The sequence below is a fragment of the Rhinopithecus bieti genome, unplaced genomic scaffold (genome assembly GCF_001698545.2).
Source record: "Rhinopithecus bieti isolate Rb0 unplaced genomic scaffold, ASM169854v2 scaffold_4553, whole genome shotgun sequence".
NCBI lineage: Eukaryota > Metazoa > Chordata > Mammalia > Primates > Cercopithecidae > Rhinopithecus > Rhinopithecus bieti.
The window spans coordinates 3661242-3680134 of NW_016804694.1; the positions used below are offsets into that span (position 1 = coordinate 3661242).

Below are 18893 nucleotides of genomic sequence, written 5' to 3' on the forward strand. Positions count from 1 at the left end.
AGAGAGAGAGAGAGAGAGAGAGAGAGACAGAGAGAGAGAGAGAGAGAGACAGAGGGAGAGAGAGAGAGAGATAGAGAGAGAGAGAGAGAGAGAGAGAGAGAGAGACAGACAGAGGGAGAACTGTGAACTGTACCTGGAACAGTGGTTCTTAATGGGACTGGAAGGGATTTTGCCCCTGAGGGAATATTTGGCAAGGTCTGGAGACGTTTTGGTTGTCACACGGTGTGTGTGTGTGTGTGTGTGTCTGTGTGTGTGTGTGTGTGTGTGTGTAGCGAGGGGGTTGCTACTGGCTTCTGGTGGATAAGGGCCAGGGATGCTGTTAAAAACCCTACAGGACAGCCCCCAGCAACAAAGAATTGTCCCACCCAAGATGTCAGTAGTGCTGAGGATGAGAAAGCCTGAGCCTGGAATGAATGAGAATGCACATCACACCTTTCCTCTTACAGTTTTTCCACTTCGTTTAATTAGTTTTCATCACAAACGTCAAAACACAAAATATCATTTCATTCAAGTTAGAAAACTCAAAAGGTAAACAGATAATTTAGAAGGATAATAGGTAAAACTTTCTTAAAACTTTTCTGAATTCTAGATTGTATATTTACAGAGTGTATTTCTTAGTAGAATGACAATTCTATTGAGGTGGATAATTTAAATTGAATTCAAGGATGACTCCTACAGGAACAAATGCAAAAAACATTTTTTAAAAAATAGTTTTTAAAGTAAGAGCTTTTAAAAAAGGACTTCCTAAGAGGGTTTGGCCGTGTAGAATACACGTAATGCTAAAAGTCAAATGTTATATTTTGTTTTGTCTTTTGTCTACAGAACACCGGAAACACGTTGTTTTTGGAAGTGAAACAGAAGAGGGTGAAAACAATGACTATGAAGCTAATGTTGTGAATGAGGTTAATACTAATGATAAAGAAGATGAATTTAAAAAGGTATTTATTGTGGAACAACTTCATGCAATTCACAGAATTATGGTTTATAGGATTATAGATAAGCCCCATATGGTGCTTCTTCCAGGCAGTTCTGCAACCAATCTGTATCTAATGTATAACAAAATCCATAAAGTATAATTTTCAATTTTATATTGTAGGCTCAGGCAATCCTTTAAGTTTCCCCCAATATCACAGCTTTTGATGTGATTCTGTCAATCACAGTTTAGTAGTCACCTTCCCTCATTGTGATTGACCATGTTTTCTCATATAGTAAATGTGACTTCAGGGATTGGAGCAGCAATCAGTTTGACTCAGAATGGAGAGCTTCATTCTCAGTTATTGTGTTTAATGGTTAACTGTATTGCAAGTCCAGATTGTGGTTCACTTGGGGCTCAGGGATCTGCATTTTAAACTGGCACTGTGGATGACCACTCTGGACTCTCCCCCAGGAGAAGTCCTAGATAGGCAGATTTTCACGTTGTGTTGAAATGTGTTGAGAATGAAGGTTCAGAAGGGGGCCTGGGGTTTCTTTTTCCTTCTTAGCCCTCACCGTTCTGGTCATGCGTGAACTCTGAAAGTCACTGTCACATTTTCACTCATTCCTGCTTTCTCCTCCCCAGGTCAGTTTTCTTTTAATCCTTCATACCCACCTTCTTTTCATTCTTTGTCTATTTTACCCACTTTGACATAATCTGATACAGTTTTAGAAATAAAACAGCACACTTTTATTCCATTTTCACCTTCTTGCTCAAGGATTATATTGCCAGATAATTGGGAAACACTTTGCTGCAGCATCTAGACTTCTGCAGAGTTTAGGCTTCTTCTCAGTACCACACACCAGGCAGCTATTAGCAACCAGTGGGTGTCAGCTGGAGCAGTCCCCTCTCAGAAGTGCTTATCTTCCAGTTGCATCACCTTTTGACACTGGCTGAAGTCCTTAGAGCATGATTGAGTACCCTCAGAACCTCTCCAATTGGGGGATCACTGGGGCTGCATTAGTGGTCACCTCCTAAATAGCCTCTGCCTCTCAAATTCATCCCCCACATTGCTGCCAGAATGGTCTCACATAAAAATCTGATTATGTCACACCTGTGCTTTAGCCTGATCATTCACCAGCCCTGACTACCCCATTGCCATATGGAAAAGCTTGATATTCCTCTTTGTTCATGCCTTATTACTCTCTCTTCTGCCTCACCAACCCAGTCTCAGAGGGGCTGGGTTCTAGAGCAGTGAGGAACAGTATGGCCAGAGCCTAGCCCCGATGTGTGACTCATTGTGTAAGCAAGACATGGGCCCACATCTCTGCCTACCAGGCTCCAAACCTGTCCTGTGCTCTGATCAATAAACTTGGCTATTTCTCCCAAGGGAAGGAAGGGTGTGGAGAGAGGGTTAAACCACGGTCCCAGAGGGTGGAATTTTCATCTCATATATTTGAGTATTGCACATTTTAAAATACATTTATCCACCAAGCTGAGCTTCTTGAGGATGGAGACTAGTTATCTTCTTGTGCCCACGCCCTTAATCATTGAGAAATGTACCACATTTAAAGTGCTTCAGTTTTGTCAGGTGAAAATTGAGTATTGAGCCAGCCAGGATTGCTCTGAACATACTGTTTGTGAATTTTGGTTTTTGAATAAGTTCCTTTGGTTTGCTAGGGTGTTTATGCAAACACATTTTTCATGTATTCTTGTTTGTCTAAAATAACCAGACAAATAATTTAGGATTGAATTTATTTCTATACTGTCATTGAAATTGTACAGTTTATTATTTGTTGCCTTTCACATGCCACATCTAATATTGTATCATTGTTTTGGGGATGCTTGAGGTTTTTTTGGAGGAGAGATACCAAATTTAATTGATTTCTTATTACAGGAGTGTAAAGAGGTCTTTGCATTTTTCTCTCATCAATTACTAGACAGTCTTCAAAAAGCTACACGGTTATCTCTGGACACAATGAAAAGAAGAATATTTGTTGCAAGGTAAGTTGAAAATATGCTAATTATATCTGGTAATCATACTTATATTGTAATGTGAATAGCACCTCTAATAAATTTATTAATTTTAAAAACTATAACATTTAAAATATAGCATTCATTAAAAGACTGTATGAAAGTATTTGTGTAATACTGCAAGAACTGTAGTCAAAGGAACACCCATGTTCCCCACACCCTGCCTGAGATAAAAAAGACTACCAGTCCTCTCATGGGTCCTCTCCCTTCTCACCCAAAAGTAACTACTATCCTGAACTTAGTGTTTATCATTGTCTTGGTTTTCTTCACAGTTTACTATGTTTTTGTATCGCCAGTCCACATATCATTTAATTTTGCCTGTATTTGAACTGCCCTTGGTATACTGTTTTTGAGATTCATCCATGGGGTATAGTTTTTTATGCTTCTGTGTAGTTGGAGTATACATAGTCTGTTTATCCATTCTACTGGTGATGGTGATTTGGGTTGCTTCAGTTTGTGGCTATCGTGAATAAAGCCTCTGTGAGCATCTTGTAACCGTCTCCTGCTGCACCTGCTAAGAGTGGGTTTGGTGGGTCCTAGGGTATGTGGATACCTCATTTTACCAGGCAGCACCTAGTGAGAGTGCCCATGGCCCCTCATCCCTGCAGACAGTATTATTCAATTAAAAAATTCTTGCCAACATACAGGGTGTGAAATGGCATCTCATCAGGATTTTAGTTTACATTTTCCTGGTTACTGATGAGATTAAATATACTTTCTTGTGTTTATGGCCCATTTGTTGTTTCTCTTCCTTAAAATTTGTGTTCCTAGTTCAACCACGGTGGAAGACAGGGTGATGATTCCTCAAGGATCTAGAACCAGAAATGCCATTTGACCCAGCAGTCCCATTACTGGGTATATACCCAAATAATTACAAATCATTCTCTGATAAAGACATGCACACACATATGTTTACTGCAGCAATGTTCACAATAGCAAAGGCTTAGAAGCAATCCAAATGCCCATCAATGATAGACTGGATAAAGAAAATGTGGCACATATATACCATGAAATACTATGCAGCCATAAAGAAGGATGCGTTCATGTCCTTTGCAGGCACATGGATGAAGCTGGAAACCATCACTCTCAGCAAACTAACATAAGAACAGAAAACCAAACACCCCATGTTCTCACTCGTAAGTGGGAATTGAACAGTGAGAACACATGGACACGCGGAGGGGAACATCACACACCAGGGCCTCTCAGGGAGTGTGGGGCTAGGGGAGGGATAGCATTAGAAGAAATACCTAATGTATATGACGGGTTGATAGGTGCAGCAAACCACCATAGCATGTGTATACTTATGTGTATACTGCACGTTCTGCACATGTACCCCAGAACTTAAAGTGTAATTAAAAATAAATAATCGTGTTCCTTTTTTGGTCTGTTTTTCTATTGAATTGGATTAATTCATAAGTATTCTTAGTATATTACATTGTTGATGATAATATAACAAATGTCTTTTGTCAGTTTTGCCTTATCTTTTCATTTTCTTTATTAATTTTCATTTTCCATTGCCGAGTTTTAAAATATTCAAATTTATCAGTTTTAGTGATTTGTGGTCTTTTAAAGAAACCAACTCTTCCCTACTTCATAATGTCTTCCAAAACTTTTGTATTTTTGACCTTTATATTTAGGGTTTTAATTTACATGGTATTGATTTTTGTGCTTAGTGTGAGGTAACAAATAAATATAATTTTTTCCATGTGGTTAATTAGTTGACCAAGCAAAATTTGTTAAAAAATCAGCTTAGTTGTGAGGTCGAGGGGGGAGTTATTTAAGTTGCACTGAATCTATAGATCAATTTGGAGAGAATTAGCATCCTTACAAATATTGAGTCTTCTATTCAGAATTATGTATTACCTGTGCATTGATATGTCTTCTTTAATATCTCTCTGTGTAAAAGTCCTACACATTTTTGTTAGATTTATTCCTTGCCTATTCATTGCTGATTTTTAATTTAATTGTACTGTTCAATTCTCCCAGTGTGATTGTGGATTTATTAAATTTTCCTTTTGTTTTGGTCAGTTCTTGTTTTATGTATTTTATGGCTGTGTTGTTAGGTGCATACAAGGTAATAGTAGTTAAACCTGCTTAAGAGCACTGTTCCTTTTATTTTTATTTGGCAAATCCCTTTATTTATATTAATCCTGATTCCTCACAATTCTCTTTAGTTTGTCATTAATTTACTTTACCAACTTTTTCTGTGTAACTGTTTCGATCTCTTTACTTAAGCCTCTCTCTGTACTTTTTAGTTTTACCTCTTAAAAGCATTGTATACCTGATAATTTTCCTTCAATCTCATTATCTCTGTCTTAGTGAGTTTAATTCGTTTGCATTTATTGTGATTTTTGATATAGTTGCACTTAATTTATGACATTTTATTTTGTGTTTTCTTCTCACTATTCTTTTTCTTTGATTCATTTTATTACTATTGTTGTCTTTGGGGTGGATAATTTTCACCATTTATTCTCTTTTCTGTACTTCAGTTAAGTGATTACCCTTAACTTTAGAATGCACATATTTTGCTCCAACTAAAAAAACTACTGGCCAGCTTCACTGACTGACGCCTGTAATCCCAGCACTTTGGGAGTCTGAGGCAGGCGAATCACTTGAGGTCAGGAGTTCGAGACCAGCCTGACCAACATGGTGAAACCCCGTCTCTACTAAAAATACAAAAATTAGCCAGGCCTGGTGGTGCACGCCTGTAGTCCCAGCTACTAGGGAGGCTGAGGCAGGAGAATCGTTTGAACCTGGGAGGTGGAGGTTACAGTGAGTTAAGACTGCGCCAGCCTGGGCGACAGAGTGAGACTCCATCTCAAAACAAACAAACAAACAACAACAACAACAACAACGTACTGTCCTTAGTTTTGCAGTTTTCTAGTCTTATTTCTGACTACAAGGGCTTGACAAGCTTTACTCACTGAACTGTACACATTTTATTGCTGTTTGATGTTTTAGTTTTACCTTTGTGTGAACACTCAAAAATAATATATTAAAATAATTTATTTACTGGCATACTTTATTAAAATCTCCAGGTTCTCACGTACTTTTTTGTATCCCATTGGTTCTTCAGTGAGGATCTGTGAGAAGCAGACTCTCTTACCCTTCTTTGTAAGTCTGAAAATGTTTTGCCCTCATACTTTCATAACATTTTGGCTGGATATAAAATTTTTCTTTGTCTTTTAGCACTTGGAAAGTATTTCTTCACTTTTTCTGAGTTATGTTGCTGCTGATGAGAAGTCTGCATGAGTCTAACTGAATATTCTCTTTTAATCCTTAATGTTTCTGCAGTTTTCTTACCCCATGTGGATTTGTCTTTGTCTGATCCTGCTTTGTTCTCAGAGCACACTTTCTATTTGAGGGTTTATAGCTTTCCTTAATGCTGGAAAAAACCTCAGCAATTTCCCCTTTAGTTATTGCTTCCAGGATATTCTTTCATTGTCTTCTTCTGGAACTCCTATTAATTAAATGTTGAATAGAATGACCACATAATTTATTGTTCCAACTATGGAACTTTTGTGAGTGAAGGGGCACTGTCCAGATGAGGTCCCAGGACACAGTGAATCTGGAACTGTCCTGGGCACACTGGATGTGTGGACATTTTGTATGTTGGGGCTTCTCTTTCTCTTCTCCTTGTCTCCTAATGACTCTGTCATCTATGTCATCTTTTTGTCTTTCTGAGCTGCATTATGGGCAAGTATCTCTGTATCCTAAAGATTTTGTCATCTGTGACATCTTAAATATTTCAAGGAAAAATACTTTTTCCTTATTCTCTAGATATGGTATTATTTCTGTCTTTTAGTTTAGCAATTTTAAAAAAATTTTTTTGGAAGAGTCTTCATATATCGCTGAACATTTTCCTTACTTTAGAGCTTGTTATCTGGGCATTAATTTTTATCTGGAGTGAGTTTCTGTTTCAATTTTGGATTTGGTTAGCTCTCTTTCTTATCCTTAGACATATTCACGCATACTTGGCTTTTAATGTGCAGGCTCTCTTTGAGCGAGAGCTTTGTTTTTGTGTTTCTTTCTCCTTCCCTCCCTCCCTGCCTACGAGTTTCACTTTTGCCTCCAAATGACACTCGGAACCCTGAGTACAGAACCAGGTTTTATTTCTTCACAGTTACTGGCCCCTGGAGAGATATTGGGGGTATGGCAGGTTCGGCCAGGGAGCACACAGGAGGCCTGACTTAGTTACTTATCAAGGAATCTGTGGATGTGCTTCTTTTGCCCCAGGTCTGCATCCGCTGGAAAAGCCGAAGCTGCGGGCAGTAGGTTGACAGACCTTGTCTTGCAGCAGCATCTGCAAGATAGGTGGGAGAGCATCATCTTAGTTTTTGGCCTTAAGTAGTGAGGCTGGCCGAGGCCCTGTCCCTCATTGAGTCCTGTCCATCCTCTATATTTCATCAGAGCCAACCTCCTAACGGTCACTGCCTCTTTCCAGCCCAGAAACGTCGCTAGGCTGTCCTTGTGTTTCTCTCCATTTCTACTTCCTGGAGATGCTTACCTTGTATTTGAGCATTCTTGTGTCCTTTATCTCCCATCCATGATTGTGATGGGTTTGGCAAAAAGAAGCTTTTTTGAAAGATGCACTCACTAGGCCACATTGATTTACAAGTTCTGCGGCAATTCAGCAATTTTTGAGGAGGCATACATGAGGATAGTAATAAAAAATCCTTACTTGTCTAAAATGTCTTTCTCTTATCCCCACAAACGAATGCTAGCTTGGTCTTCTGGGATCAGAATCCCTTTCTCTCATACTCTAGAGAGGCTGCTCCACTGGCTTCTTTGGTTTCAATTTGTAGAGGAGAGTTCTGCTGCTAATCCGCTTTTCCCTTCCAAGTAACAACTTGTATTTGTTTTGATCCTTACAGGATTTCTCTTTTATTCTTGAAATTCATGAATTGCATGTTTAGATGCAGGTGGGTTTTTTTCCCTCATTAATCCTGTCAGGCACGTAGAGAATCTCTTCAAAATGAAAAAACAAGCCTATTCTTAAGGTTAAAGGAGTGCTTTACTTTCATTTCCCATATCTACACAGTATTCACGTGCTGCGTCTAGGTAGTAAGCATCTCTGAGCGGAGTGACCCTCTGGAATTTACTTAACCTCTCCCTACCTTGGTTTCCTTATCTACAATATGAAAATAATAATAATCATAAGGTCTGCCTCACAGAATTAATGTGAACATAAACTGGTAATTTATGGAAAGTGCCTGGCATACATTAAGCATTCAAGAAATGTTACCTATTCTTACCTTTTCTCTAAGTATTTTCTCTCTCTTTGCATTTTGCATCTGAAATTTTGGGGAATACCTTCAGCTGATTCTCTTTTTTTTTTTTTTTTTTTTTTTTTGAGACGGAGTTCTTGCTCTATTCACCCGGCTGAGTGCAGTGGCCGATCTCATGCTCACTGCAAGCTTCCGCCTCGCAGGTGTACGCCATTCTCCTGCCTTAGCCTCCCGAGTAGCTGGGACTTACAGGCGCCTGCCATCCTTCACCCAGCTAGTTTTTTTTTTTTTTTTTTTTTTTTGTATTTTTAGTAGAACGGTTTCACGGTGTTAGCCAGGATGTTCTTGATTCTCCTGACCTCGTGATCCACCCGCTTCGTGCCTCCATACAGGCTTGAGCCACCGAGCCTGGCCAAGAAGGAAGGCTGATTCTCTAATTTGCTGTATAAGGTACCAAATGATCTAGTGCGGGGTTCACTGCCTCTATTATTCAGCTGTTCCTTTATACTTTATGAAAACTCTTTCTTATTCTCAAATTACACACTTTGAATCAATGCCCACACGAATTTAATTGCAACATCTTGAATTCCACTGGGAGACTGTGAATTGAGGGGTTTTGTTTGCTTGCTTGCTTTTTGTTCAGTCCTTTCCAATCATAGGTTTATCTGGGAACCCTTGGCCCTGAGTGCTAAAAGTTGGGTCTTCACTTTGGAACTGTGGCCTCTATGTTTCTTGTGATCTCCTCCCACCCCCATCTGCTTGTACTTAGAAATGGAGATGTAAGTTTTCAGTAATGACAGTATTTCTTGCACTCCCAGAGAAAAAGACAATGGACAGTTTGCATTTATTACAATTTTGTCTAGAATGGGGTGGAGGTTGAGACAGAGGGAGCTGTGCTAGCCAGAGTAATTTGCAGCTCTGCGGGTGTCCTTCATAACTGGACTCAGGCATCTGTGCTGCTGTCTGTGCATGAGAGATATTGTTTAACAAAGTGGTTTTTGGAAAGCATGGACCAGACACGTCCTGTTTAATCTTGTAAAAATATAGACAAAGAAGCATATAAAGGTATATGCTGGTGATCTCGTCCTGTATCTGTTGCAGGGCTAGGAACAAAGAATGCCTTTAGTAAACATTGTTAAAGGTTATTACTGAGAAAAAACAGCATTAAAATAGTAGAAAATGTATATGAGATTACTAGTTTGCTTCTAAGACTATCGGGTCATTGTATTTTCTTAGTTCTCTGCAATTAGGGCTCTGTTATAAGTAATATTCTCTTTGTGTAATGTGGCCTTTTAAAATGGTTTTTATTATTAGGACTGAATTTTGTAGCATAATAAACTGTTAATGAAATTTTAGGTTAAGATTAATCAGCTAAATGTCCATCTCATTGCAGCCATTATGGGCGAAAGCGATCAGAAGATATTATTTCCTTTATAAAAAGTGAAGTACATCTTGCAATTCCTAATGTGGTAAGTATTATTAAATACACTGATATTTTGGTAAGTTACTTAAGAAGTATAGTACTAGAACTGAGCTTTCATTTAGGGTGACGTTCTGGTCCTATGTATTTTTTCACTTTCCCTCACTATTTAACAAATTGGAAATGTCATTTATATCTGTTATGAAAAAGTCACTTCTGGGATGGGCACAATGGCTCACATCTGTAATCCCAGCACTTTGGGAGGCCAAGGTGGGCGGATCCCCTAAGGTCAGGAGTTCGAGACCGTCCTGGCCAACATGATGAAACCCCGTCTCTACTAAAAATACAAAAATTAGCCAGGCGTGGTGGTAGGTGCCTGTAATTCCAGCTACTTGGGAGGCTGAGGCAGGAAAATTGCTTGAACCCGGGAGGTGGAGGTTGCAGTGAGCCGAGATCATGCCACTGCACTCCAGCCTGGGTGACAGGGCAAGACTCTGTCAAAAAAAAAAAAAAGTTACTTCTGTATTAGCTCATGGTGTATTGAAAGCCTTGTGAAAGAGTTGAGTTAGCCATCTGTTCTGCCATCAATTAGCAAGCACCCTACCAATTGCCTTGTTTTTCCTTACTTCAGACATTAAATTATCTAAATAAAATCATCACAGTTGTCCAGCTCTCTACCCCAAACACATGTCTGTGAGGCATCCCACTAAGGTAAGGATGGCAGAAGAGAAAGATAAAAAGAGCCTGTGCCCTGAGCATCTGAATCATCTGTGTCTTCCCGTGGCACTTATCTCTACAACTACCCCAGCTGCTGATGGGCATCTGGAACTCCAAGCCACATGGGATGGCTGAGCTGCCTTCTGCGATGGGTCAAAGGATAAGGCCAGGCAGAAACGTGACTCACCTAAAACCACCTTTACGTGGTCTGACCTCCTGAAGGATAGCATCCTAGCTTATTTGGCACATTTCAAAGAACTGAGGTCAGACTCTTGGTTGTGTAGCTTCTTCAGTTACTTTGTTTCATGGATTTCTAACACGTAGTCTGTAATTTCCCACTGCATTCTGCCACCCCCATCGGGAAAAGGATGACAAGTACTAGTTTGGCCTTTTTAACAAAATCGAAATGTCATTTCTGTTACTAAAAAGTTACTTCTGCGTTAGCTGGTGGTGTAATGAGGCTTGCAGGAATCGATAGCGGGAAAACTTCAGGATAGAGAAAATCTGCATCGCCCCCCTCCCCACACCATCTTCCTCTGTCATTCTCCCCCTCAAAGCAGCCTTCCACTGGGCCAGCCGAGGCTTGCCCCACTCAGTGGGGAGTGGAGGTGGTGAAAATCGAGGGATGGACTGTATGTGCCAGCAGTATTACACATTTGTTTCTTCTTTCCGCAGGTGATGATTCCTAGTTTGGATGACATTCAACAAGCCATTAACCGTATGATCCAGTTAACCCTGGAGGTCAGCAGAGGAGTGGCTCACTGGGGGCAACAGCAAATCCGTCCCATGAAGTCGGTCATTCCCAGCCCCACCACTACTGACCTGACCCATCAAAACACAGGAAAACTGCTGAAGAAGGAAGAAAGTAAGAATGTAAAATTAGTCAATGATCTTACTGATCCTTCTTAGATTTGATAGCATATAGATTTTTAAATTATTTTATATGTTTGATACATTTCACATTTAAAAAATAGTATGTTTCATCTTAAACGTAACATGCAGGCATTTTTTCCTGGCTTTGGGTGGTGGGTGAAAAGGATTTTTAAATCTCTTGTCTACTATGATATCTTAAGTTAAAAATTAAAATAAGCCTTAGCACTAATTTTACTTTCTGCATGATAGTAGGTTGGATAAACTTAACGTAAACATAAATTCGCCGCTTAAGTAATTATGAATGTGATATGATAGTGACCCAAAATTTCATGAACCTTTTTTTTTTTTGACACTTCCTGCATAGAAAGAAACTGGTTTATTTTTTATTTTATTTTATTTTAGTTCCAGGGTACATGTGCAGGATGTGTAGGTTAGTTACATAGGTAAACATGTGCCATGGTGGTTTGCTGCACCTATCAACACATCACCTAGGTGTTAAGCAAGCATGCATTAGCTATTTTTCCTGATGCTCTCCCTCCCATCACCCCCCATCACCCACCAACAGGCCCCAGTATGTGTTGTTCCCCTCCCTATGTCAGTGTGTTCACATTGTTCAGCTCCCATTTACAAATGAGGACATGTGGTGTTTGGTTTTCTGTTCCTGCATTAGTTTGCCAAGAATAATGGCTTCCAGCTCCATCCATGTCCTTGCAAAGGGCATGGTTTCATTCTTTTTTCATGGCTGCATAATATTCCATGGTGTATATGTACCACATTTTCTTTATGCAGTTTACCATTGATGGGCATTTGGGCTGACTCCATGTCTTTGCTATTGTGAACAGTGCTGCAGTGAACATAGGCGTGCATGTATTCTTATAACAGAATGATTTATATTCCTTTGAGTATATACCCAGTAATGGAATTGCTGGGTCAAATGGTATTTCTGGTTCTAGGTCTTTGAGAAATTGCTACACGGTCTTCTACAATGGTCGAACTAATTTACATTTCCACCAACAGTGTAAAAGCATTCCTATTTCTCCTAGCCTCATCAGCATCTGTTGTTTCTTGACTTTTTAATAATTGCCATTCTGTCTGGCGTGAGATGGTATCTCATTGTGGTTTTGATTTGCATTTCTCTAATGATCACTGATGTTGAGCTTTTTTTTATATGTTTGTTGGTCGCATGAGTGTCTTCTTTTGCCAAGTGTCTATTCATGTCCTTTGTCCATTTTCTGATGGGGTTGAAAAACTGGTCTCTTCAACTGGTCTCTTTAACTTTCTAATGGGATTGAGAAACTGGTCTCAAAACTATGTAGCTTCCACTGTGGTTCAGGGAAAGGCAAATTGAAAACAACAAGATACTAGGTAAGGCCTAGTGTGGTAGCTCACGCCTGTAATCCCAACACTTTGGGAGGCCGAGGCAGGCGGGTCATCTGAGGTCAGGAGTTTGATATCATCCTGGCCAACATGGCAACACCATGTCTCTAATAAAAATGCAAAAGAATTATCCAGGCATAGTGGTGGGCACCTGTAATCCTAGCTACTGGGGAGGCTGAGGCAGGAGAATCACTTGAACTGGGAGGCGGAAGTTGCAGTGAGCTAAGACTGCACCACTGCACTCCAGCCAGGGCGACAGAGGAAGACTCTGTCTCCAAAAAACCAAAACCAAAAACACCTCCAAGATACCAGGTAAGCTACATGACCAGGTGGCTCAGACCCCTATGGCACCTTTCTGTGTTGCACTAACATTGCTTTCTCAGCTTACATCTATGGTCTCATGGGATATTCCCTACAACCAGCTAATAAAGGATGAAAAATCTCAGGACTGGTCTATTGGAATTGGCTTAATATGTTGTTGTCAGCTGAAAATGGACTTTTATTGCACTACAGCCCACTCAGGAGTGGCCCTAAAGGGCAGTGAAAAGGGGAATTCCCTCCACTGGGCAGCGCTTCAAGCAGTATAACTTTTTTAAGGAGAGTGGTCTGAAGCAAAGATATACGTGGACTCTTGGGCAGACGAATGGCTGGACTGATCATTCAGGACCTAGAAAGAGCAACTTTGGAAATCAGAGGCAGGAAGAGCTAGGGAAAAAGCATGTGGATGGATTTATGAATTTATATAAAATGCCTGGCAAGATAAATATTAGTTCTTTCAGGGGCTGATCGTAATCCTGAAAGACACAATCCAGAGCCATAATCTCAAATGTTGAAATCCCAAAAGATCAAAATCCCAAAAATATAATTCTGGAAAAAATAATAAACAATTCTTTTAATAAACAATTCTTTTAAATGTATCTATTTACATTTTTAAGGGGGATTTGATTTTCAGAATTTTAGACATGGATTTTATACTTTCAGGATTTAGATTTTAGGGATTTTGAGCTTTTGGGATTTCAATATTTGAGATTATGGTGTTTGGGATTGTGTCTTCTGAGATTATGAATCAAACCCAGTTCTTTCTTCAGAGAGGTAAAATAATTTTTCCAAAATCACAAACCTAACGAGAGGGCTGGGAATTAATCCATATAAGAAGATTAATATCTATTTTTTTTTACTTTCAGTCCAATGTTTGCCGTTATTCTTTATTCTCTCCTTAGTCCTTTTATATATTTTCTATTACTGTAGCAGGCTAAATGTAAAACTAAAATTGCTAGATGCAAAATCTCCTTGGACTTATCAACAATCTTGCAAATGAGAATTCTATTCTCTGCAAAATTATCAACCAAGTACAATATAAATAGACATTTTCAGACATGCAATGGCTTTTAAAATGTACCCTCAACACACCCTTTTCCGCAAAGTTACTGAAGGTTGTAGTCTTCCAAAATGAGAAAGCAAAAGCAAAAAAAAAAAAAAGGTATAGGATATTGGAAACAGGAATAAAATGCAGCAGACAGGTGAAGGGAATTTCAAGGTGAATGTTGAAGGGTGATTGTGCAGTGATAGTTATGTTCTAAGCGTAGAGGGCAACCAGTGTGACTTGGGAAACAGATGAGTTTTGACTACTCTCACCAAATGCTGGATGCCGTTATATACACTGTCCTTTAACTTGAAGACAGAATGCCTGGGTAAACCTGGTCTGTATTTTTGTCTGGACTTTCTTGTTCTCACCATGTGCTGATGAAGTTGCTGCTCTACACTCATTGCTCTGGGTCAGCTGAGGAAACTTATTTATTCCTCAGAAGCATTCTGCCTTGACCAACTACTGAGAACTGGAGGCAGGTAATTGTGATATAAGGAAATAGAGATTAGCTCACTATCCTGGCCATATTCTTGCTGGACATTTATTACTCGGCTCACAAACACAGTGCTGCCAGATGCCCTGATTGTCATGACACATATATTTTCTAGGACTCATTTATATCCTGCCCCATAGCTTCCCCCACAAAGGGCTTTTGTAAACTTGTAGAAAAGATGAAGCCAGACTAGTCCCAGAGTCTCTTTTCTTGTAGGAGCCTTCATCTCACATGAACAATTAATGTTCTTTCCTTTACAGCTAGTTTTGTGCTTATTGCTCAGTTTTTAAAAATTGTTTAGGGATAAGCATGTTGATTTATTGTAAAGTTTATCTTCAAAGAAAATCAGGATAATGGTTGCCTCTGGGAGTAAGGGAAGGGAATGGGATTAGAGAGGTGCCTAGAGAGGACTAGTCTATTGGTAACATTCTGTTCTTAACTTGTTGGTGAGTACATTGGAATTCATTTTTTCTTCTTCTTTAATATACATTTTATTTCTTGTGTTTTATATATGTTTCTGTAAGTATATTTCACTTAGCCACACACAGACATAAATACAGCTTCTTAGCAAACCAGGAATAAAATGGATTTTCCAATAATGTCATCTGTAAAAATATTTAGAAGTATTCCATTCCTAATAAAATGAAGAATAAAGAAGGAAGCCCACTATTATCATTTTTATTTGATAGTTTGCTAGAGATCTTTATTATGAAATAAGACAAGAAAAAACGAGAAGAGTTGGAGAGGAAGACTGAGATTGTCCTTATTTAAAGATTATACATAGAAAATCCAGGAAATCTAGAAATAATTGTTACAACCAATAAGTTCAGAAGTGTTTATGTATAAAACATCAACATACAAAACCCCCAGTATTTCTACATTTACCAGTAACACAATTAATATATAGTAGAAGCATATATTTTTTTATTAGCCACAAACCATAAGGTCTTTAACAAATAAATGTAAAAAAAATTTGCACAGCATTTTTGGAGAAGATATTACTGAATGAGATAATGAAAGACAAGAATAAGTCCACATCAAGAAGAAGTCAATTCTTTGATTAATCTATAAATTCAATGCAATTCCAAAGAAATCACAATATATTTTTTTCTGTTGTCAACTTGATTTATAAATTTGATTGTAAAATTATATGGAAGTGAAAAGAGTTAAAAATAGCCAAGAAAAATTGATGGTGAAGAAAAGCAAGGTAGGGGTTCTTGCCCTGCCAAATACCTAGGAGTATTACAAAGCCAGGCTAAGAAGGACAGCCTTTTAATGATCCAAAGATAGATAACATACAGCAGAACAGGAGAGAGGGTGCAGAAATACTAGTATATATGAAAATATATGATATAGGTGGATTTATGAATCAGTGGAGAAAGAATGTACTGTTTAATAAATGTGGCTAAGGATTTGCTTCCATATGGAAAAACTTTCAGTAGTATCTTTTTTTTTTGAGATGGAGTCTCACTCTGTCGCCCAGGCTGGAGTGCAGTGAGGCGATCTCGGCTCACTGCAAGCTCCGCTTCCCGGGTTCACGCCATTCTCCTGCCTCAGCCTCCCAAGTAGCTGGGACTACAGGCTCCCGCCACCTCGCCCGGCTAGTTTTTTGTGTTTTTTAGTAGAGATGGGGTTTCACCGTTTTAACCAGGATGGTCTCAATCTCCTAACCTTGTGATCCGCCCGTCTCAGCCTCCCAAAGTGCTGGGATTACAGGCTTGAGCCACCGCGCCCGGCCTCAGTAGTATCTTAAATTAGATACACATCATACCCACGATTCTATATCCTGTAACACTATTCCATCTATTTTACAACACTTTTAGAATAAAACAGCGCAATATATTTAAAACACCCGGGTGGGGAAGGATTCTCAAGACATATGAAGCTCAAACCATAGAAGAAAAGATGTTTAAATTAGACTTCTTTATATTTAAAAACATCTTTAAAGGAGCTTTAAATTTAAATGACTGTGCTGAAGTCCTTAATAAAATGTTAGCCAACTGAACCCAACAGTATAGGAAAAGGGTTGTATAGTGTGACCAAATGAGGTTTATTCCACAAAAGCAAGGTTGGTTTAACATCCTAAAATATACCATATGAATAGAATAAAGGGCAAAAACTCATGATCATCTCAATAGACATAGAAAAAATATTTGACAAAATCCAACACCCTTTCATGATAAACATGCTCAACAATCTGGGAATAGAATTAAACTTCTTCAGCCTTATAAAAGGCATTAATATCTAACATTGAAAGCCTGAATTGTTTCCCCCTAAGATTAGGAACAAGTCAAGAATACTAGCTCTCACCACCTCTACTCAACATTATAGTGTAGGTTCTATCAAGTGGATTAAGATAAGTGAACTAAATTGAAGATACACAGATTGGAAGGGAAAAGGTTAAACTGTCTTTGTTAGCAGATGACATGATCTTGTATGTAAAAATAACCTAAGGAATCAATGCTCATACACACACACACAAAACTATTAGAACTAATAAATGAATTCAGTAAGACAGTAAGACTGCAGGATACAAGATCAATATACAGATATCAACTATATTTCTAAATATTAGCAATGAACCATCTGAAAATGAAATAAAACATTTGAATGCACAAAAGGAAGGAAGAATAAAATACATTTAACAGAAGTATAAGGTCTGTACACTGAAACTGCAAAACATTGCTGAAAGTTATACCATGAAGAAATACATCATGTTCATGGGTTGGAAGATCCAATATTATTAATCTGGCAGTTCTCCCCAAATTGATCTATGGATTTTATGCAATCTCTATCAAAATCCCAGAAGGCTTTTTTTTGTTGCAGAAGTTGATAAGTTGATCCTAAAATTTGAACAGACAATAGGGGAATTCAAAGGACCTACAATGGCCAAAAAATTTTGAAAAAGAACAAAGCTGGAGGACTTACCACTACTTGGTTTTATTTATTTAGAGATGGGGTCCCACTCTGTTGCCCAGGCTGGAGTGATGTGGTGCAGCCTCTGCTCACTGCAGCCTCTGCCTTCTTGGCTGAAGCAGTCCTCCCCTTTCAGCCTCCGAGTAGATGGGACTACCGGCATGTGCCACCATGCTTAGCTAAGTTTTGTATTATTGTTGAGATACGGTTTTGCCATGTTGCCCTGGCTAGTTGTGAACTCCTGGACTCAAATGATCTCCCTGCCTCGGCTTCCCAAAGTGCTGGGATTCCAGGCATGAGCCATGGTCCCCAGCCAGCTGGAGTCAAAATTTATCTTCAAAAGATGTATGTTCAAGTTAGCCCTCATTATTAGAACTGATGCTTAGTCCACATTTCTCCTGTCAGCCTGGCCACAATTCTTTTATTTTGGCTTCTTTTATCTCCATTCGAATTGCATATAATGACAAAAACTTTGAAATTCTCCACCGAGAGTCTTTGGGATCTAATTTCTTCAACCAGTTTATTTTAGGGTCCTTTTTAGAGTAGGTGGATCTGCCTAGTTTTCAATTTGACACCCTAGAAAAATAAAAGCATTGGTGACTATTGAAGACTGTATCAAACTGAACAGTCTAAGAAAACTACACAAATACTGTATCAGTAGAAATACCAGGTTTAATAAGCAGGAAGCCAAGATGCCAGATGCTGAATATCTGCGGCGTTGACGTTTAAACACCCCAGCAGAGGTTGTCTCATTTAATTCTCACGATTACATCCACGAAGACTAAATACTTGGCCCAAGGTCATTTGGGTAATAAACTTAATGTCTGTCGTTGAACCACTGTGCTATTCCTCAGGGTGGAAATTCCAACGCTTTTAACCTTTTCTTAAAGGAGGTTAACATTTTGGGAGGTTTTAACCAGTGTCTTTCATTTATCTGCTCTGAATAACAGTTCTTCTACATTAAAGAAATCTAGAGCCCAAAATCTGACACCATAGTTTAATGAGAATCCATGAAGATAGCAAGAGAATAGCTCTTAATTACTCGAAATAGCTCATCGTTTCTTGGAGGGAGAGTCTTTAAGAAAATAGAGTTTGAAAAAGAATCAGAAATATTAAAACTGATAATATTTAAAGTTGAATATAGAAGTTATTTATAGTGTAAAACATCTGTTTTCAGGATCTTTTGAAGAAGTTATCCCTGCAAGGAAGCTGAAGAATTTTACCCGGGGTAGCGGAGCACAAGGATATTTCTAAGTTGGTCCTGCTCCTTTCTTCCTCTGTAAATTCCCTGAGAAAGGCGGCTCATGAGGCCCTGCAGGACTTTCAGAAGTACAAGACTCTCTGGACAGACAACCGCGATGTGAAAGTGAAGGTGTCTTTCCACTACTTGTGATGTCGTTTGGGTTTTGTTTGTCTCTAACTCTTGAGGGTGGACCAGGAAAATATCAGGGAAAATGACAGGAACTCATGAGCAGAGGCCAAGAATCTATAAATACCAAGCACCTGTCACCTTCTAGCTCATGTAATTTTCACATGGACACACTGAGGCAGTTGAT

The 18893-nt window shown here is 38.9% G+C and overlaps 1 protein-coding gene across 1 annotated transcript in view; it reads left to right on the forward strand.

Moving 5' to 3' along the window:
- Positions 1-18893, forward strand: part of DNAH8 (dynein axonemal heavy chain 8) — a 333448-nt gene that overhangs the window by 95826 nt on the left and 218729 nt on the right. Inside the window, 6 exon segments of the mRNA XM_017870032.1 lie at positions 823-938; positions 2811-2917; positions 9569-9644; positions 10988-11177; positions 18515-18557; positions 18559-18709. Of these exon segments, the coding sequence (XP_017725521.1) occupies positions 823-938; positions 2811-2917; positions 9569-9644; positions 10988-11177; positions 18515-18557; positions 18559-18709 (683 nt within the window).